At 41.0% G+C, this 22,787-nt stretch overlaps 1 protein-coding gene across 2 annotated transcripts; it reads right to left on the bottom strand.

The window, feature by feature from the left end:
- Nucleotides 1-1,026: 1,026 nt before the first annotated feature.
- Nucleotides 1,027-18,290, bottom strand: LOC113891750 (lanosterol 14-alpha demethylase). 2 transcript variants are annotated; one of them, XM_027540213.1, is made up of 10 exons: nt 18,166-18,290; nt 15,770-15,868; nt 12,945-13,121; nt 11,595-11,721; nt 9,795-9,969; nt 8,794-8,913; nt 8,206-8,401; nt 6,718-6,813; nt 5,750-5,918; nt 1,027-2,343 (listed from the first exon to the last, which is right to left on the bottom strand). In XM_027540213.1, the coding sequence occupies exons 3-10, from the start codon at nt 13,095-13,097 to the stop codon at nt 2,165-2,167; spliced, it is 1,215 nt and encodes a 404-aa protein (XP_027396014.1). In that variant the 5' UTR covers nt 13,098-13,121; nt 15,770-15,868; nt 18,166-18,290; the 3' UTR covers nt 1,027-2,164. The 2 variants fall into 2 exon arrangements, with proteins under 2 accessions (XP_027396014.1, XP_027396013.1); XM_027540212.1 differs by lacking the exon at nt 18,166-18,290 and adding an exon at nt 17,690-18,033.
- Nucleotides 18,291-22,787: the final 4,497 nt, after the last annotated feature.

Genomic DNA, 22,787 nt, shown 5'->3' with positions numbered 1-22,787 from the left:
TTTTTGTGATTAATCCATATGAGGGTTTTGTCTTAACATTAGATAGTTTACGATTTATACCAAGACAAACAGGCAATCTACATTCTTGGAAATTTCAAATTACCTAAATCTTCCATATTAGCAGCTAAGTCCCAATAAAGTGTTCTAGAATACAAATGTATTCTAAAACAGTTGAAGAGGGGAGCTCATGGGTAAAACTTTTTTTTAGCTAAGCACAGCTTTCTATTCAAGGTAATTCCACTCTAAGGGAGAATGAGAAAAGAGTGAGTAGGTATTCTGATCAGTTTCACTCCCATTGTTTCCCCATCAGCATCCTTATAACATTAGGCCTCCACAGTCAGACTTGTTAATGCTTCTCAATAATTAGTCTACTGTAGTTGAAAACTAAATTTTGTTAAATCTTATAACTATTCACTAAACATGAACCAGCCTTACCACAGTTTTTTTTGTGCCATGAACCTTTCTAGCAATCTCATTAAACTATGGATCCCTTCTCAAAATAATGCTTTTTGGATGTGGACCATTTTTAAAATCTTTGTGAATTGATTACAGTGTTGTTTCTGGTTTATGTTTTGGTCTTTTGGCCCCGAGGCATGTGGGAACTTAGCTCCCGACCAGGGGTCCAGCCTGCACCCCCTGCACTGGAAGGTGAGGTCTTGAACACTAGACTGCCAGGGGAGTCCCCAGAATACTGTTTTTAAAAACATACAGTATATAGGATTGCAAGGGAACCAATTATATAGACATACTCAAACTTTAAAAAATTTTTGTGGTGAGTAAAGAAGATTTAACAGACTTATAATACCATAATTTCATAGTGATAAAAGTTATAAGACATCTATAACGTGATATGAAAAGTATCTGATTTCTGTTTGCAGAATCATGGATACTGCTAATACTAATGTGGTTACTTAAATTTATGAATAAAGAAAATATGGTTTGAAATTGGTACAAATAAAGATGGCACTTTTTTTTCCATCCCAGTTTCTAGATTCCTGAATTTTTCTCATCGAACCACACATTTCACAATTTATGAATACAGACTATATTCTCAAAGATAATTTAATGTGAAAAACTCAGCAACACAGATTTTTGCCTCACAAATAGCTTAACATGAGACCGCTAACCTTGTAAACAGAGCTGTAATATACAGTTGCATCTCCATTTATAATTTGAGTTGATTCTTGAACACAGGCTTCACAGAATTTGACCAGTGAGATACACTCCCAAGAAACCCTGCACTGGATTACCCTTGTCTTAAAGCCACAGTTCCTGATGTCAGGTTTTGTATTTAACAAGGAAAAAAAAAAGCTTGTTAACCTAAACTAACAGAACTAATCACAAAAACCCCTGATTAGATTCTAGAGAGGAAATGGAAATCACCTTGGGCCAAAGAGAACAAAACTTACCCTTCAAGGACTTTATTTTGGATTTCCACACAGATGGAACTATGTGGGCCCAGATACAAATGTATCAGGCAGTTAAATATGTGATATTCAGTAATTAGGTCCAGTCACACGAGCAGTCTTTTGTATTAATTATTTTTTAGGAAATATAATTAGTCATGTCAGAAATCTGTTTGCTATGGACAGTGCTTCCAGCTATTTAAAGGTTATATTTTCCTACAATATAGCTCCATCATTGCTAAATATCATCATATCAAAACAATAGGATTCTCTTTTATCTAAGGCTTTAAATGTGAGTTTATTCCCTCCCCACCCATCCTTACATATACATACACTGCCCAATAAATGAATGAATAACCTAAGGCTTCCAGATATTTCACTGGGTTTTTGTACTTGGAGATCTAGTACAAGATCTGAATACTCTGAACTTTCTTGCCAAGAGCTATGTATGCTCTTCACACCTGGAAATTGTGTCATTTAGAATCTGACAGTTACCAAAGATCCTCACCCCCAAACTAATGAGCTTGATTTCCTTAAAGAGAGCATATGAAGTACCCATCATAAAACTATTAGGAAATTTCTGAAATGCCACTGGATTTGATGGCACTGAATGCATAAAACCCGTAAGCTTAAATAAACTTGTTTAAAATTACAAACTCAAAAAACAAAGTATACTGGGAGTGGTTTCATAAACTTCATTCTCTTCGATGCTTTTGCGTTTTCCAGTGATGTTCACATTTTAGTCCCTTGCTGCCTTTTCATTTTGATCTTCGTTTGTATCTGATGATGGGTTTTTCAGGGGTGTGAATCATAGTTGTATAATTCACAGTGGGAAAATACCCATCAATGAGATCAAATTCATATAAACGAAGCATAGTGGACCAAATTGTCTTGATTTGAACATAGGCAAAATTCTCCCCAATGCAACGATGACGCCCTATAAAAGAAAAAAGAAGTTTCTATAACGGTTGAAATTCTTTCTTATCTCCTTGGGTCTGGAGAAATAAAAGTTGTTTATCTACGGTTAATTAAAGGTGAAAAACAGATACACAGATACTATAGTAAAGAGACATATTCTTTTCATAACAATGTAAGTAACCATAAAAAGCCCAAGAGATTTTTAATGTCTGTTAGGAGAAACAGCACCAGGGGTATTATACAATGATTTTTCCAATTGTTTTTTCCGGAAACCTAGTATCTATCTAGGTTAAATATATGTAACGTTTGAAACACACAGTGGTGATCAAGTTTGGAGATACACTAGAACATTCTGAACAGCTCTCCCAAGAGACCCATAGTTAAAAGTTAATAATATGAACCTGCCAATCAAAACTTTAAATGCCATTTCAAATGATAATGGAAAAGGAATTTAATATACTGAAAATAGCAACACATCAAAATGTAAAGGGTCATATACATATAAAAACTGATAAGCTGATTCTAAAATGCAGAGAGAAATGCAAAGGACTAGATCTCCAAAGCAATCTTGAAAGAGAAGAACCATGTTGCAGGACCTAAGACTTCAAATCTGACTTCATTACTAAAGGCATCATAACCTCTGATAATGTGATTTGTAATAAATATGTATTTAGTCTTCCATTCTTGGCACAGAGTTCCTCAAACCACTGGAATTTCTTAAGTGAAGAGAGCAATAAAGTTCAAAGAAGAAAAGAGCCTTTTGTTATTCATAACAAGCCCCCTTCAAGCACAACTTGAATTTGCAAATGAGGTGACTTTTGGGGGTGGGGTGGCACACCCAGAGAGGGCATGCAGCTGTGTACCCCTTCCTTCTGCTTTGCTCTGTGCTTCTCTTCTGTCAGGCTATTCCTGAGTTGTATACTTGTGCAGTAAACCAGCAGTCCACGTGACCTGCCTCCTGAGAAATCTGTATGCAGGTCAAGAAGCAACAGTTAGAATTGGACATGGAACAACAGACTGGTTCCAAATCAGGAAAGGAGTATGTCGAGGCTATATATTGTTATCCTGCTTATTTAACTTATACGCAGAGTTCATCATGAGAAACCCTGGGCTGGATGAAGCACAAGCTGGAATCAAGATTGCCAGGAGAAATATCAATAACCTCAGATATGCAGATGACACCACCCTTACGGCAGAAAGTGAAGAGGAACTAAAGAGCCTCTTGATGAAAGTGAAAGGGAGAGTGAAAAAGTTGGCTTAAAGCTCAACATTCAGAAAACTAAGATCATGGCATCTGGTCCCATACTTCATGGAAAACAGATGGGGAAACAATGGAAACAGTGACAGACTTTATTTTGGGGGGCTCCAAAATCACTGCAGATGGTGACTACAGCCATGAAATTAAAAGACACTTGCTACTTGGAAGAAAAGTTATGACCAACCTAGGCAGCATATTAAAAAACAGAGACATTACTTTGCCAACAGAGTTCCATCTAGTCAAAGCTATTGTTTTTCCAGTAGTCATGTACGGATGTGAGAGTTGGACTATAAAGAAAGCTGAGTGCCGAAGAATGATGCTTTTGAACTGTGGTGTTGGAGAAGACTCTTGAGAGTCCCTTGGACTGCAAGAAGATCCAACCAGTCCATCCTAAAGGAAATCAGTCCTGAAATATTCATTGGAAGGACTAATGCTGAAGCTGAAACTCCAATACTTTGGCCACCTGATGCAAAAAGACCCTGGTGCTGGGAAATATTGAAGGCAGGAGGAGAAGGGGATGACAGAGGATGAGATGATTGGATGGCATCACGGACTCGATGGACATGAGTTTGAGTAAACTCCAGGAGTTGGTGATGGATGGGGAAGCCTGGCGTGCTGCAGTCCATGGGGTCGCGAAGAGTCAGACACGACAGAGTGAACTGAACTGACTAAAACCAGCAGTCAGTAAGCAAACTTTTTGGAGTTCTGCGAGCTATTCTAACAAATTATGGAAGCTCAAAGAAGGGGTCTAGAGAACCTCGAGTTTACAGCCAGTTGGTTAGAACAGGTACCAACCTGCACTTGTAAATGGCATCTGAAGTGGTGGGGGACCTGAGCCCTTCACCAGTGGGGTCTGCACTAACCCCAGACAGAAGCCAGGTAAGTGTCAGTTCAGAAATGGTTCCTCTTTGGGGCAGAATTTGGGCTTGATAACTAATGCCCCTTCCAACCGCTTGAACAATCTGACTCTTCTATGTTATGTATATGGTATACCATTTTTGAATTTCTTAGTAAATAGTTATCAAGATCAAAAGTTTCCAAAGGACTTTATACTTTGATTTATGTGAGGAAAAGGTGTGACCAATGACAAACAAGTCATGGCACTTAAATGGTCTTTTTGGAAAAATCAAGTAAGTCGTAGAATACAGTTTAATCTGTACAAAGTGCCAATGACTAGAGGAATTACTGGAGGAACAGCAGTCAGCCTGCATTATTTTAGGATCTTAATCGAAATGCATAGGTGTGCACACTTACGCACTACCTGTCCAAACTTCAGTTCAGTCACTCAGTCGTGTCTGACTCTTTGCAACGCCATGGACTGCAGCATGCCAGGCCTCCCTGTCCATTACCAACTCCCGGAGCTTACTCAAATTCATGTCCATTGAGTTGGTGATGCCATCCAACCATCTCATCCTCTGTCATCCCCTTCTCCTCCTGCCTTCAATCTTTCCCAGCATCAGGGTCTTTTCCAATGAGTTGGTTCTTGCATCAGGTGGCCAAAGGATTGGAGTTTCAGCTTCAGCGTCAGTCCTTCCAATGAATATTCAGGACTGATTTCCTTTAGGATGGACTGGTTGGATCTAGTTGCAGTCCAAGGGACTCTCAAGAGTCTTCTCCAACACCACAGTTCAAAAGCATCAATTCTTTGGCGCTCAGCTTTCTTTATAGTCCAACTCTCACATCCATACATGACTACTGTCCAAATTTAAAGAACATTATAAGAATACATAGACAAAGAACCAAAAAGCTCACTAACAATCCAGAAAAGCTTCTGTGCCATTACTGTTTTCTGAAATGCTGATTATCTCAGCATATTTAGCTTGAATGCCCAAATGGTGTGCTAACTTCAACGGTTCTTTAAAACAGAATTCACAAAGAGCTTTAAATAGCATGATAAAGGAAAACAGGGTAGACTACAAAAATCAGAACTGTAAAACTAGATGGGTTACAAAAGGCAATAGAACACTATATAAGGATTCACAGAACTATTTTCTTTAGTACAAATGAAATATTTCTTCCAACCTGCAAAGGTTACACTCCTAACAAATGTCTGCAGGCATGTCCCCATAAGAAAAGGGGAAGATATTTGTAAATAAAATTCACATGGATTATTTAACAAATATGTTACCAGAACTAACTATTAAAATATGAAGTGTAATCATCTTACCAGCTCCAAATGGCACGTAAGCAAACTTCTCTCCTGATGCTGGGCTGTCCTCTAAGTAGCGGTCAGGATTGAAGTCCAGACGCTCTACCCATGAGTCTTTAAGTCTCTGATTGACAGTAGGAGACACACACACCTGGTGTCCTGGAGGAATGGTGTACCCTGCCACAGTCTGCAGGTGAAAGCAACACATTTCATAACCTTAAAATGCTCTACCCAATAATCAGATCATTGTATAATAAAGCACTAGTATACATGAAATATACATATGTTTTAAAACTGGCTAGTAGACAGGCCTTGCCTGGAAAATCCCATGGACGGAGGAGCCTGGTGGGCTCCAGTCCATGGGGTCGCTAAGAGTTGGACACGACTGAGCAACTTCACTTTCACTTTTCACTTTCATGCGTTGGAGAAGGAAATGGCAACCCACTCCAGAGTTCTTGCCTGGAGAATCCCAGGGACAGCGGAGCCTGATGGGCTGCCATCGTGGGGTCGCACAGAGTTGGACACGACTGAAGCGACTTAGCAGCAGCAGCAGTAGACAGGCCAATTAAAAATTATTTTAACTTAAGATGATTTCCATATGACACAACATTGGGCTGGAAGGATATACACAAATTTTAAAAAACCATAATGCCATGGGGCTGGGGATGGGATTTCAAGAAGCCTTTCACAATCCAATTTACACAGTTCCACAGTTACAATTACTTATAACAACATATATGTTATTTTAAAAAAACAAGGACAAAACACACTTCCATTGTAAAAGCCCTAATTGTAGGGAGATCGGGTGAGCATGTATACTGTCTGCAATTATGTAAAAATATCTATATATCTAGAATAGGTAAAATTGAAAATTATTTACAAGTGATTATTCTACGTTTTTAAAAATTCTCTTTGATATTACACTATTTCTTTTTGATAAATACAACTTGGGGCCACAGAGGAAAAGCTCTAGCCAGGAGACTCACCAGAGGAGTTTTGGCCAGTCTCATCATGGTCATTATAGGAGGTCGAAGTCTTAATGTTTCTTTTATACAGCGATCAAGTAAATTGAGATCCTTGAGCTAAAAAGAGAAAATTTTTCCAGGTTTTACAAACATTTAAGCATACCGCAAGAGGATACAAACAAGTTCAGAGTAGCTGAATAAAAAGTTTTATTACTGTCCATGGTCAGCAAAGAAAAAGGCATGATAACAGATCACTCTGACGAATGGCATGGTAAGGACCTGCAAAAATTTACCCATCGAAAACATGAAAACATTAGCAAAAATCATCAATTTCAGCTTTTTCAAAACCTGTACACAAATGTTTATAGCAGCATTATTCATAGTATCCTAAAGGTGGAAACAATCCAAATGTCTATCAACTGATGAAGAGGTTAATAAAAGTGGTATAGCCACACGATGGCTACAAATACGGTAACAAATATGTTACCAGAACAAACTATTCAAATATGAAGTGTAATCATCTTACCAGCTCCAAATGGCACGTAAGCAAACTCTCCTGATGCTAGGCTGTCCTCTAAAGTACTGATATATGCTACAACATGGATTAATTTTGAAAACATGCTAACTGAAAGAAGCTAGTCACAAGAGACCACATACTGTATGATCCCATTCATATGAAATGTCCAAATAGGCAAATACAAAGAGACAAAATATAGATTAGTGGTTGCTAGAGGCAGGGGAAATGGACTGCTCATGGCCCTCTTTTGGAAGTGGTGTAAACATTTTCAAATGAAACTCTGATGATGGTTTCACAATTCTGAAAATACTTTTAAAAACCAGTAGATTATATACTTTAATAGGTGGATTAATTATGTAATTAGCTATCACTTTAAAAATTACTAAAATCAGGAATTAAAAGGAGACATCACTATTGACCTAATAGAAAAGAATGACAAGAGAATACTTCAACTGTTTGCCAACAAATTAGATAACCTAGATGAAACAAATTCCTAGAAAGACACAAACTGCCAAAAACTAACTCAAAAAGAAATTGAACAGATTTGTAAAAAGTGAAGACATTGAATTAGTAATCAAAAACTACCCACAAAGAAAGCACAGGCCTAGATGGCTTCACTGGTTAATACTACCAGACATTTAAGAAAGCAGTAATACCAGTCCTTCACAAAGCCTTCCTAAAAGGAAAAAGAGGAGGGAACACTTCCAAACTCCTTCTCTGAGAACCAATAATATACCCTGACACCAAAATCTGTCAAATACATAACAATAAAACTATAGCCCACTATCCCCTGTGAATATTGTCCAAAAGTCCTCAACAAAATACCAGCAAACAGATCTAGGATTAGGACATTTCAGGGGAGGCTATGATGAATTTTCTAAAAATAATCAATTTAATCTATAGTATATAGAAGATCCCAAATTGTCCCCTTTAACAATCAGCCACACACACTCAGTATCATAAGCAGCAATGGAACTGAAAATCCCACAAACCTGGTCATAAGTCAGAGGAGGCAGATTCTCACCACAGACTGTTTTCTGTTCTAAGAAACATTTTTCTTGAAGTGTTTTGTCTCTGGCCAAAAAGAAGCCCATCCAGGCACTGGTAGTTGAAGAAGTATGCTGCCCTGCCAAGAGCAGTCCAATAAGCATGCCTGCTACTTCATCATCCGTCAGAGGACGCCCATCCCTACAGAATGGACCACACACACAAATTTAACATCTGCAGGTCACTTCATGCCCCAACCTTTACATAAAAATTAGTTCATTTCTTCTCTTGCATTTACCCATCACAAGTCCAAATTTTTTTTTCCCCTTTAGAGAAGAGAGGCCAATAAAAAATATGACATTGATTACAAAGACTTCATTGCAGTTTACTAGCAAACTTTTCACATCCACAGTACTAAATTCCAGTAAGGCACAGGATCCCAGTAATTTATGTCTCATCCATTTAAGAAGTTCAAAGGTCATATCTACTAATTTTTGCCAGTATTTTTACTTTTTAAATGTACATAATATTTAACTATGCTTTTAATGTGGAATTTCCTGCTTCGTTTAATATGTGACCTGAAGAGCTCTTACTTGTAAGTAGACTCTAGTAAAGTTTGGAGAATGTCATCAATTTTTTCTCCTGACTCTCTGCGTTTCTGGATTGCCTTGTAGAAAATATTCTTGATCTCCCGATGAGCTCTGTCCCTGCGTCTGTAATTCAAACATGAAGATAACTTTTAAAAAGTAAGCAATACTTTCAGGCATCAATTGACAAAACTCAGAACCAAGAGGAAAAAAAAAAAGAATCCATGAAAATCTTATATTGTTAGGAATTTCTAAGGTCCTTAAGGACAGGAAATGTGTTATAACATACTTATCCCTGATTCTGAACACAGTACCTATGTTGTAACTGAAAACTCAAATGATTACTCCTTTACAACCATTTTCCATTGTAAAAGAAAGCAGAAATACACCTTTATATTAACAGGAAATTCCAATTTTAAGCAAGTTAATTCTTGAAGTGGACAGACTCACTCTGGTTCTTCTATAGGATTTCAAATTTGAGTAACTCCCACTCCTCACTTGAACAGAAATGAATCAATAAAGGCTACTAATAGGCAAAACACTAAGCTACATGTCAAGTCCCGTGAGCAGTGTTTCTCTGTATCACAGATGATCCTTGCTCTTAAGGAGATCACAATAGGCTGACAAGGAGACAAAGAAAGGTTTGGATACTTCAAAACACAGAAACTTCACAATAAACTACAAATTAGTCAAATACTTTCAAGTGCCTAGAAAGCTGCATCACTTCTAGGTAGAGTTCAAGAACTTTCCGGAGTACAAGGAATATGTGGGACATGTGGGTTTTAAAATATCAGGACAGTCAAATCAACCTTTCTAAAACTGAAACTTAACCTTAAATGAGCTCACTATGTAAAAAAAATGTTGAATTCTTACAGAAGAAGGGAGGCTCATAACCTCCCCCAATTTGCTTCTATATTTAATTTTTATTTTTGTTAATGCAAAGCAAACCAATAGTACGGTAATTAAACACACAGTGAAATGACCAAGCATCGTCTCTTCGTCCATACCTGAAACTAGGCAGAGGGAGCCAGCCTGGCAAAAGCCAGGCTGCATGGCTAAAACCTCCATCCAAATCCGCATACAGTTGTGCCACCTTCTCGTTGAGTTGACTTCTGATTTCCTTTCCATGTAAACAATGGCTGGCTGTTAAAATGATGAGCTCAGAAAGAGCTTCAAACAAATCTAGAGGGAAAAAGATCATTCCCATTACTATTGCCCAAAATTCTTTTGAAATGTTGTATTCTTAGAGACGCAAAAGTACTATGAAGGAAATGAGAATAAAAATTTAACTCGTTAACCAACAAGATCCTTTTCACACCATCGAAAAATGCCTATAGACAGGCTACAATAAAGAGAAACCAAAGGCAGCCCACCTCTTTGGATAGCCAAGATAGATGCCACGGAGGTAACTAAAACCTCACTCAGACTCATGAGCCCTTCATCTCAAAAAGATAAAAGTGGGAAATTAATAAGTGGGAAAAAAAAAACTGAAGTCTTGAAAAAGTCTTAAAAGAAAACTAATCACCGTCTTGTATATGCAAACATTAGAGACGGATGCATCAAGTAAGCACACCTGGATGACACTGTAAAAGCCACAATTACCCAGTCGATATCCTGTTCTTTGATTCCATGCTCACCAAACGAACTTCTAGTTGTCATTTGGCTTTCCAGTTAGACTGCCAATAAAGAGAAGTGCAGCAAATATTATGCTGTTCTTTGTCCCATAATTGCATCTCACTTGTACTTACTCAGCATTCTCATTTATACATCAGCTTCTCATAGAAGAGCAAGTATGTCACATAAAATTTAGGTCTGTTAAATACAACCAGGTTCCTGGACCTTTTATAGAAGCTGAAGACTAGATCTAGAATGTGATGACCTACATAGTAGTCTTACTGCCCTGTAGACAGATGTTGCTTCCTGCTAGGGCTATGGCAATGGTTTCGATGGCAACACTTAATTGCAATCCAGTATAAAAACTGGATTCACAGAGTCCAAAGAAAGTTATGTTACATTCAATATATTCCCTACATAATGCAAGAAAGCACATAATAACGTTGTTTTTTTAATTTCTACTGGGAACAGCTAAAATCGCTCTTTTGGTAGTACAGCAAGCTTATGTATTTAAACTTACATTTTTGTTGAAATAAATCATTCCCATACAACATTAGAAAAATAATGTATTACATATATAATTTAATCTTTTAGACTTCAAGTTGCTGACATGGAGGGCAAATTTTTTATTTTATATATTATCTTAAAATGACTTTGAATGTAAGTTTTACATTTGGTTTATTTCAAAATTCAATCATGAATCATTTTTATGTAATTGAGCTAAACAATATGCACATTAATTAAAATATTTTAAGATTTTGCTAAGTGAGCAACAATAATTACTTCCGCTCAAGTCTTTTAACTCCATAACGTGTTCATTTCATTAAATATAAGGTGGATTTGCTTCCCAGGTAGCATGAGTGGTAAAGAGCCTGCCTGCCAATGCAGGAGACATTAATAGGTGTGGATTCAATCCATGGATCAGGAAGATCCCCCGGAAGAGGGCATGGCAACCCACTCCAGTGTTCTTGCCTGGAGAATCACTTGGACAGAGGAGCCTGGTGGGCTACAGTCCACGGGGTGGCAAAGAGTCGGACACGACTGAAGCGATTCAGCATGCATGCATCCAAGGTGGTTTTACACGTGCTGTAGTTTGCTCTTTACACACACATACACACACACATTGTTAAAATTTCTAGTCACAGAAAAGTAGACATATTAGGACAAATGAAAAACCAAAACATTGTGCTTACTTTTTTCTCCACTTTCTCCCCAACTTTTAAAGTATTCTTTTGTTTCTTTTTCAATTATAGACACGTGCTGTCTAAAGTGGGCTATGTTAAGACCACTTTTCAACATTTTCTTCTGCTCCAAGAAAACCTTCAAAATATTAAGGGTATACAAGTATTAAAACACAGTTCTGTTTTACCATGAGACTCATTTGGGTTATTATAACTCTTTAATACACAAAGAAAGCAGTCTTCCAAAAAATTGAAATTAAAGAGAAAATAATTTTCTTCACCACACCAGATAAAACTTCATGCATATATCTGAAGTAATATGTAGTAGACACATGCTATGCAGGTCCAATTCAAACGATAAATTAGGAACCCCACTTCTGGCCTTCCTTCCTAATACATACATGCTTTCCCCACTCTTGACTCCAAGGCTGCCTTCTCCTATTCCATTATATTCTAGTCTTCCAACCCAACCCAGATGCCAACACAATCTCCCAAAGGTCCATTATGCTTTGCTAATATTTTTATCCTCTTTCACATATTCTACCATTTATTCCCAAACAAATATCATTCCTCACTCACACTATCTTCCAAAAGTTTAATTAGAATGTAATACAGTGGGAATAAATTCACACTAAGACAATAAACCCTTTGGGGAAGTTCTAAAATAAACCCTCTGGTTTATTTTATATTTTTTATGTATTTTATATATCCAACCAGAGGGATTAACCTAGGCTTTCGCTTTTGGTCTTAAGGAGAGCTGTTCATTCCTCCATACCTCCTCAATCCCCAGAAGCAACACTGAATGTCAATTCTTAGCTGCTACACTAGAGTACTGGGTAATGCATGGTACATTGATAGCCAGAGCCTGCACCAAGTAATTAAGCTAATTATTGAATGCATTTTATACCAAGTTGCAGTACTTAAATATTTGCCTTCGGGGGAGCAAAGAAATCACACAAACTTCTAAAACCAACAACATCTAGCTCAGAAGAACTCTCATCCTAGAATTTCAGGTAGGAGGTGGGAAAGTATTAATAGGACGCCCTTCTAATGAAATGAGTTTTTCCTTCTTACTACCTCAAATCAAATGCTAACACGCTAAGTTCTCATTGATTCTATTAATATTGCTTTGCACAGGTAGCCCTTTAAAATTGTTTGTTTAGTCCACACCAGCAGCTATAAAGCAAAATACCCATTCTCTGTCAGCTACCCTGGGTTTTCCTTCTTATAAGTGCCTCCTGATTCTTCAGAGTTTTGAGGCAAGGAATAATCTCTTCTCTACTTTAGCAATACAGCTTACACTACTAGCTATAAATTGTATAGTGCAGATTTGTCTTTCTTCAAGCTAACCACGTCACCTACTGTATTAGGCACATCATAGGCAACTCCCTTCCCAAACACAGGTGTCGTCAGACGACTGTAGACTTCCTCGGCATTCAAGTCTTCATTTTTACTATTAAAAAGCAGTGCAGCAGCCTCACTCCCCAGCAGGTAGGTAAACGTCTTTCCCACCATGGTAAAACTAAATACAGGTCCATACTGAAGAGAGAAAAGTACCCACAGTGATGTTACCAAAAAATCTGCAAGCGCTAAGACACTCATCTTAAATAATAAAATAATACATTGTTGAAGATCAAAACATTCACAAACCTTAATGCAATTCTTCCCCCCGTCTTTGTCCAAATGTATAATTATGTTCATCTGGTTCCAAATAAAATATAAATAAAACTTTCTATTCTGCTTTTTTCACTCCTTATATTGAAAATATTTTCTATCTTTCACAGACATCATATTAACTGTTCTTTCTATGGTTGATGTGTCCATTTTTTATTTATTATAGGCAATTATGTAATGAATATCTCTGAGAATATAGATATTTTTTCCCTTTGATTAAAAGTAACTTTACAGGAGTAGCCAAAGAATATGACCTTTCCTAAAGTTATTGCTATGTGGAGATACCAGAATTTTATTTAGTTATGAGTCTTACCACCTAGTTTTTAATTAGTGACTTTCCATAGCTGTTATGTTAGATGGCACCCCATTCCAGTACTCTTGCCTGGAAAATCCCACAGACAGAGGAGCCTGGTGGGCTGCAGCCCATGGGGTTGCGAAGAGTCAGACACGACTGAGCGACTTCCCTTTCACTTTTCACTTTCATGCACTGGAGAAGAAAATGGCAACCCACTCCAATGTTCTTGCCTGAAGAATCCCAGGGATAGGGGAGCCTGCTGGGCTGCCATCTATGGGGTCACACAGAGTCGGACACGACTGAAGTGACTTAGCAACAACAAATGAGTCTTACCACTATCTCACCAACACTGAATGATCTCATTTTTAATTTTTTTGTTAATCTGGTTAGGTGCTAAATGCTTTGCTTTGCAGTTTTCTGATTACTATTAAAGATTTCAGTTACTGGGGATACAGTCATGAACAAAAATACTGTCTCTGACTCAAGAAACTCCAGTCTATTTAAATAGATGCAACTCAATTGAATAAGTGCATTAACAAATGTAAAATTACAAATGTGACAAGTACTAGACAAAGGAAAGCAACTCTTCGATGAGAGAACTGATAAAAGGGACTAAAAAGAGAAAAAGACACCAGAGCTGAGACCTAAAGCATGGTAGGGGTAGTAGTTAGCCTGATGGCAGAGCATGCGCAGAGTTCTAAAAGTAAAAGAGAAGGTAAGGATGTGATGAGGGTAGAGTCTATCTAGTGGGGCCATACAGAGCCTTATCAGCCACATTCAGGGAGTTGTATCCTTGCAAGCAACGGAATGAGATGGAAGGTCTTAAACTGCATGGGAGAGATACTAATCTGTGCATATTTTAAAAGAAAGATCCCTCTGGCTCCTGGATGGAGAGGAGGGAGCGATAGGAGCTGAAGGAAAGCCAGACGACCAGCGAGCCTGTTACAGGAACCTGATGATGAGCACTCGGGACAATGTAATGGAGAGGCAGTGGAGACAGAAGCAGAAGGATATGGAATTATTTTGAAGAGAAAATCTGCAGGCTTGGGAATGAATTGATGGATGGAGCAGGAAGTATCAAGAGTGAATCCTAGGCTCCTGGTACACTGCAAAACTGGCAGAACAATGATGAGGAAGGTGAACAGAAAGGACCATCAGGATTAGAGAGAGAAAAATCAAAGGGTCAGATTTTTTAAATGTCTGATTTCAGATGACTTTGGACAACCAAGAAAAAATAATGTGGGAGGTGAATATCCAGGTCTGAAGCCCAAGAAGAGACCTGAACCAGAGACTTTAATTTGGGTGTCATTTACATCTGGCTGGGCTTTCCAGGTGGTGCAGAGGTAAAGAATCCACCTGCAGTGCAGGAGATGCGGTTCAACCCCTGGGTTGGGAAGATCCCCTGGAGAAGGGAATGGCAACCCACTCCAGTATTCTTGCCTGGGTAATTCCATGGACAGAGGAAGCTGGTGGGTTACAGTCCACGGGGTCACAAAGAGTCAGACACAACTGAGAGACTAACACTTTCACACTCTCACTTCATGTGGCTAAAAACTGAAGCTGCAGCTAGGGACAAGATCAGGTAGGAAAGAATAAAGGCCAAGGACCAAACCTCAGTGAATCCCAACAGTAAATGGCCAAGCGTGAGCCCACAAATGAGTTAGGAAAGCAGCATTCACAGAAGCAGAAGAAAAAGTGAGAGAAGCCACAGCTAAGGTGGGAGTGGTCATCACTGACAAATACAGCTAAGTTCACTACATTAAGACATGGTGCTCATTAGTGAAGGGGTTGAAAGACAGACTAGAGTGGACTAAAGAGTAAGTGAGGAGGTGTGGAAACAGAGACTAAGTACAGAAACTTGCTGGAGGGGGAGGGACATGCGAGGGGCTTAGAAAATTCCACAGATGCATGGTTAAAAAAAAAGGGTCAATTATTAATAGTATCCATGTTAACTGTGATCAGTGAATACAAAATTGAGGCCAGTAGTTTTTAAACCATAGTTGCCAGAACTAAATTTCCTCAGAGATAATCCTAGAACAAAGGAGAACATAACAGGGTCTCTAAGACCCCTCCAGCTCTTAATCCAGAAAAACTCCAATTTTATCTGTTACCTGTACTAGGGATAAGCATAAGATTACATTTTTTTTAATATTCCACCATTTAAAAGAAAATTGGAAAAGCACTAATTTCTTTTCCTTTAATGATTTGTAACACTTACCTTCTCATATGCATCTTCTAGGAATTCAATTGGACTTTTCCCAAATGCTATAGCATGTCCAAGGAATGGAATTGGAGAGACAATGTATGGTGGACTTTTCTGCAAAAGAAAACAAACAAAAAAACTTCGAGTTTACATTTCCTATTATAAGACATTCAGTTTAGTTTCACAATTCAAAAAGAAAGAAAGAAAGAAACGTGTCCTTAATATTAAGAAGTTACCAAAAGATGAAGCACCAAAAGTAACTTCACAACAAGTAAATCGCAAATACCTTAGACCGAGCAGCTTTGGGAAAAAGAAGAGAAACTCAAAACCTGGTATAAGATAAATGACCAAACATCACAGTACTGCAATTAGGCTCTAGGCAACTTTCCTAACCATAAGTAAAAAAAAAAAAAAACTAAACTAAACTCAAACTATGGTTTCTTGAGCACTTATTTCTACTACCACTCACAGTTTTAGTCCCCAAATCTTGCCTAAATCTTTAGTCCCACAATGGGAAAAAAACAGAGTAACTTGAGGGAAAGAAGGGAAATGTTTAAGATGTTACATTCCTCATTACGGTCAACAGAACACATTATCATGCTTCTCTCAAGGAATGATCTAGATCCACTGATTTTAATGAGAGAGAAAATCAGTTCTAGCAGGAACATTTTAGCACTCACTATAAAAGGTACTTCTGGGCTTCCCAGATGGCTCAATGGTAAAGAGTCAACCTGCCAAAGCAGGAGACATAGGTTCTGGGTGGGAAGATCACCTGGAGGAAATGACAACCCACTCCAGTATTCTTGCCTGGAGAATTCCATGGACAGAGGAGCCAGGCAGGCTATAGTCCATGGGGTTACAGAGTCTGACAGGACTGAACCACTGACCACGCTGGCTTAAAATGTACTTCAGATGCCCCAAAATGAGACTCACAGATTACAGCATCAAGTCTCCTGAAATCAAACGTGCAGTTATGAAAAAGGACAATAGTCCTCATATCCTTCGTAGTCTCAAAGAGAAAGGAGCTCTACAAACTCACTCTTTGGACAATAGTAGCAACAATCTTAAAATACTACAGTTGTCTTTCCAAAGATAACACTTCCTCAAAAACACCACACATGGAGGGGGAAAAAAACTGCCTCGTGCCTGTTAGAGGTCAAACAAAAATCATTTAAAAACTACTTCGTCAAAAAAAAAAAAAAAACTTGTGATTTCCACTGTCAGTAAAAAATGTATTCTATTGTCAATGCTACTTGGTTTGGCTAAAACGCATTCATCACATATATTTGGGAAATAGAAGCCAGTGGTCAGTAAAGGCTCTAAGTTAGAGAATCTGATATTTTATTAGCATCATAGGAAGGTCCCTGCAACACTCATGACGCTCACTCTACCAAACTAAACACATTCCTCTCCATAGTGATGTAAAATCGGCACTGGGGGTAACGACACAGCCCATAGAACACTGAACCACTCAAGGGTAGCCACCTAGGATGACGACCACCAGGGCCGAAGCTGCCCCAAACATCACCAACAGGGCCCCCACCAGGGCTGAAACACCCCTTACGGCGGCCAGTACCGTCATCCGGACGTTCAGGGCCACAGCCGCCACCCCGACCCTGGCCATTAGGGCTACCGATAGTGCCTCGGTCAACAGAGGCATCACTAAGACCACAGTCGCGGCAAACACGACCCCAACGAGGACGAGGCACGCGACCGACACCAGGGCACCCAGCACCAAGCTCAGCAAGGTCAGGGCAGTCTCGACCGCCCGTGCAACCAGAATCGGGGCTGCTGCCTCTCGACTCCCTCCCAGCTCCAGCCTCCAGCGTGCCCGCCGCCACTTCCCGGCACCACAGCGGTGCCAGCCCCTCGCTAGCTCTTCGGTCGCCCTGGTCTCAGCGTCCCCTCCACCAGAACCCCCAGGGGTGCACGTACCGCCCCAGTCGGCAGTGGTGGGGCCAGGTGGCCAACCGCGAGGCGGAACAGGTAGACCAGACTAAGCGTGAAGGCGCAGGCGATGAGCAGCATGGATGCGAGGTTGCCGCCCGTTACTTGCTCCATCGCCTGCCCCAGCACTGACCCGCCCGCCTGCAGTAAGTCCAGCATCACTATCCCGGCCGCCACCCCCGCGTCAATTTGCCAGAGACGTTGGAGGCCGAGGTCGCCGCGGCTCCTCCGAATCCACCGAGGAACAGAAGCTGGCAGATGGGTGTTAGGAGGTGGCCGGGCCAGCAGGTCTCCTACTAAGCCCAGCCCCACCCCCCACCCCCTATAACTCCGCCTCTTTCGCACACCACCCTATACGTCACAGAATAGGGCGGGACCTGCCTCTGGCCACGCCCCTTAAAAGCATCCCAATGCCGAAGTCTCCTTGCGCCGAGAGAGAGAGGCCCTGAAGAAGCAGGTTGCACCTGTGGCACGGGGAGTGCAGAGACAGAAGAGAAACATAGGCTTAAGAGGAGGTCACCCCTAAGAATCGCGGGCCACCCGAGCCTGTGTGTCCTGGGTGCGGGGCGCCAGCACACAACACTGTAATGGGACGGGCGGAAGGATTTCAGGGCTAGGGTTGCGGCGTGGCGGCGGCGGCGGCGCGCGTTCGGTGATTGCACCGCGCGCGGCTGAGGTGATCTCGGCTTATGTGGCGTCAGCAGGGCGGGTGGCTGGGGCGCCGCCCCCTTCCTGGGCTCTGAAAGGCGCCGCACCTGAACCCGTTCGGGGGCCGCGTCCCGGGCGGTCGGAGAGTTCCAAATATCCGCGATAAAGGGAGATTGTGAAAGACGCCTTATACACCCTGAAGGTTGGGACGCTGGGGTCATTCCCATCTCACCTCGAATAAAACCAGGCCAGTATTCATATGCAATGATAGAGGTAACAACTCGTGGTTATTGGGTGTTCTACGTCTAACAGAAGCAAATCTTGCAAGCTAGGTATCTATGTTACAGGCCGTCGTGACCTGTTTGAGGCAATATTTCCCAACAACGCCACTTATTCTGGCTGTTTAGGACCAGACAGATTTTGAAACGAAATTCGGTTCTCCTGTTACACGCAACCTCAGCTCATCCACGCTTGTGGTTTCAAATAAACATGCGTGTAAAATGACCGCCAAGTGGAACCCTCCTGTTAGGTAACTGTCACCAGCCCCTGGCCAGATTGATTCCTTTATACAGTCAACGTTAAGAGCTGGCTGCTGTGCTTGGCACTGGGAATACAGCAGTGAATGAGAAAACTGCGAGGCCCTGTGGAAGGAGCAGTAAACAGCCAGTTGCCTGTTCTGACTCCTCTGTCTGGAGATCGGATGCTCCTATCAGATGAGTAGCGCCAAGTAAACTCATAAATCTTCACTCACCTGGCTGCCAACCTGCTCCTCCCATACTGCGTCTGTAGGAGGGGCACCAGTAGCCACCAAACTGCCCTCCTGCGCTGCGCATGACATCTCATCAGTCACCAAGTCCTGTAATTCCACCACCTTAAAAGTTGCTCCATTCTTGCCACTGCCTTGAGTCGACCCTGGGCATTGCTTGTCTGCATTACTACAATCATAGGCTAACTGGACGCGAGTCCTTGTCTTTTAATCTACCCGCCACAAAAGCTACCATTTCTCCTGTCACTAAAGTTGTGTTGCAGTTGACTTCATCAGTTTCCTCTGTTACCAGATGAACTAAAGAATAGGGACCATGTCTTAACTGGTTTTTATATTTTGCATTTATTCTGATTCATAGCTGTTCAAAAAGTGTGGTTCATGGTCTTCTGGGTATCCTCAGGACCCCAGGGGTGTCTGCAAAGTCAAAGCTCTTTATAACAATATGTGATTTACTTTTTTACGGCTGGAATTTGTAGTGATGGTGTCAGATCAGTTCAGTCGTTCAGTCGTGTCCAACTCTTTGTGACCCCATGAATCAAAGCACGCCAGGCCTCCCTGTCCATCACCAACTCCCAGAGTCTACCCAAACCCATGTCCATCGAGTCGGTGATGCCATCCAGCCATCTCATCCTCTGTCATCCCCTTCTCCTCCTGCCCCAAGTCCTTCCCAGCATCAGGGTCTTTTCCAATGAGTCAACTCTTCACATGAGGTGGCCAAAGTATTGGAGTTTCAGCCTCAGCATCAGTCCTTCCAATGAATACCCAGGACTGATCTCCTTTAGGATGGACTGGTTGGATCTCCTTGCAGTCCAAGGGTCTCTCAAGAGTCTTCTCCAACACCACAGTTCAAAAGCATCAATTCTTCAGCGCTGAGCTTTCTTCACAGTCCAACTCTCACATCCATACATGATGACTGGAAAAACCATAGCCTTGACTGGACAGACCTTTGTTAGCAAAGTAATGTCTCTGCTTTTTAATATGCTATCTAGGTTGCTCATAACTTTCCTTCCAAGGAGTAAGAATCTTTTAATTTCATGGCTGCAGTCACCATCTGCAGTGATTTTGGAGCCCAGAAAAATAAAATCAGCCACTGTTTCCCCATCTATTTGCCATGAGGTGATGGGACCAGATGCCATGATCTTCGTTTTCTGAATGTCGAGCTTTATGCCAACTTTTTCACTGTCTTCTTTCACTTTAATCAAGAGGCTCTTCAATTCTTCCTCACTTTCTGCCATCAGGGTGGTGTCATCTGCATATCTGAGGTTATTGATATTTCTCCCGGCAATCCTGATTCCAGCTTGTGCTTCCTCCAGCCCAGCGTTTCTCATGATGTACTCTGCATACAAGTTAAATAAGCAAGGTGACAATATACAGCCTTGACGTACTCCTTTTCCTATTTGGAACCAGTCTGTTTTTCCATGTATGGTGTCAAATCAGTAGTAAATAGAACTTCTGGGGCCTTAGCACAAACCGATGATAAGTGGCACCAAACTCTGCTGCTGCTGCTAAGTCACTTCAGTCGTGTCCAACTCTGTGCAGCCCCATAGACGGCAGCCCACCAGGCTCCCCCGTCCCTGGGATCCTCCAGGCAAGAACACTGGAGTGGGTTGCCATTTCCTTCTCCAATGCATGAAAGTGAAAAGTGAAAGTGAAGTCGCTCAGTCGTGTCCGACTCTTCGAGACCCCATGGACTGCAGCCTACCAGGCTCCTCCGTCCACGGAATTTTCCAGGCAAGAGTGTTGGAGTGGGGTGCCATTGCCTTCTCCCTGGGCACCAAACTCTAGTAGTTGTTATTATTCACTGCTATGCACTTGCAGTAGAGAAACATTGCTTGCTTCACTTAAGAATGTTGTTGATGAAATTATATTCCTTTTTTTTAATTTAAATTTATTTATTTAAGTATTCCTTTTTTAAAAGGTATTTTAACTAGCTGCTTTCTTCATGCCTGCATGCATGTTGAGACACTCTACTCTAAGGCACATCTGGCTCTTTTCGACCCCATGGACTGTGGCCTGCCAGGCTCCTCTCTGTCCATGGAATTCTCCAGGCAAGAATACTGAAGTGGGTTGCCATTTCTTCCTCCAGGGGATCTTCCTGGCCTAGGGGTTGAACCTGTGTCCTGTATCTCCTGCATTAGCAGGCACATTCTTTACCCACTGAGCCACCTGGGGATCCCCAGCTCCTTTTTCTGTGGAATGGCATTTGTGCTTGAAAGAACAAGTGACAGACTTTGGTCATTCAGGGTTGGGTATTTGACAGATGTTTTCTTGAAAATGAAGTCAGCCTCTCCTTTCAAGGAAAACCACTGGCAGTATTTGTTGTCAATGATAAAATTAAAGTGTTCAAATAAAAATTAAGAATTTTAGAAAACTTACATCTACCTATATGAACTTGACAACTTACCAATTCTTGAGACTTCTCTATAGAGGAAATTTAGTAACAAGGGCTGTATGTGTAATAAAATGTGTCTACATATTGAATCTTTGTATAGTTAAAAGAGCCCATATTTTCAAATGTCCAGTACGTAATGTTGCAAGATCATGCACAAGTGAAACAGCCAAAGTACAAGGGAAGGCCCTCTCTTCAGTGACCTAGCACTGTGCCCAGAAGTGCCCTCATTCGTGTCATGCCCCAGCAAATGCAGAGGAGTGTAAGAGACGCATGGAGGAGCGTCTCCCAACAATGCCTGCCTTCTTTATATAGCTCTTTGTTAGGGACTGAATGTTTATGTGCCCCCAGAATTCTTATGTTGAAGCCCCAACCCCTAATGTGACTGATTTTGGAGTTAAGACCTGTGAGGCAGAGATAATGGTTAAATTAGATTACAAAGTTGGGACCCGAGTTTGATAGGGCTGCTGTGCTTATAAGAAGGTAAGGAGATGCCATCTGCTTGCTCTCTCCATTATGCGAGGACACCGTGAAGGACGCGTCTGCAAGCCAGGAAGAGAGTTTCATCAGGAGCCACAGCACTCTGTGTCTTGATCCTGGACTTCCTGGCCTCCACAACTGTGAGAAATAAATTTCTATTGTTACACCCAGTCTGTTTTATTTTGTTATGGCAGCCCATGCTGACTAATATACTTATCAGGACAATTCTCACCTACCCTGTTCTGGAATTATGATTTATGTATTCCTGCTCTGTGTTCTCATAGTACTTTCTTTTTATCTCTATTATGACTCACGTCACACTCTAAGTATTCAAACATTCATGTGAATATAAAAAAAAAAATTATTGAGCTCTTCAGACAGTTCAGTTCAGTTCAGTCGCTCAGTCATGTCCGACTTTGTGACCCCATGAATCGCAGCACGCCAGGCCTCCCTGTCCATCACCAACTCCTAGAGTTCACTCAGACTTATGTCCATTGAGTCAGTGATGCCATCCAGCCATCTCATCCTCTGTCATCCCCTTCTCCTCCTGCCCCCAATCCCCCCCAGCATCAGTCTTTTCCAATGAGTCAACTCTTTGCATGAGGTGGCCAAAGTACTGGAGTTTCAGCTTCAGCATCATTCCTTCCAAAGAAATCCCAGGGCTGATCTCCTTCAGAATGGACTGGTTGGCTCTTACCATAGGCCAAAGCACTCACCTTGGTACTGGGTACAGAGTTCTGAATAAAAAGTCTTTCTTCTCATAGGGCTAATAAAGACATAAGCTTAAGTTTAAGATAAGCAGG

Source organism: Bos indicus x Bos taurus, chromosome 4, assembly GCF_003369695.1.
Source record: "Bos indicus x Bos taurus breed Angus x Brahman F1 hybrid chromosome 4, Bos_hybrid_MaternalHap_v2.0, whole genome shotgun sequence".
In the NCBI taxonomy this organism is placed as follows: Eukaryota; Metazoa; Chordata; class Mammalia; order Artiodactyla; family Bovidae; genus Bos; species Bos indicus x Bos taurus.
The sequence above is the reverse complement of the archived record's forward strand: the minus strand, read 5'-3'. Positions and strand labels throughout refer to the sequence as shown.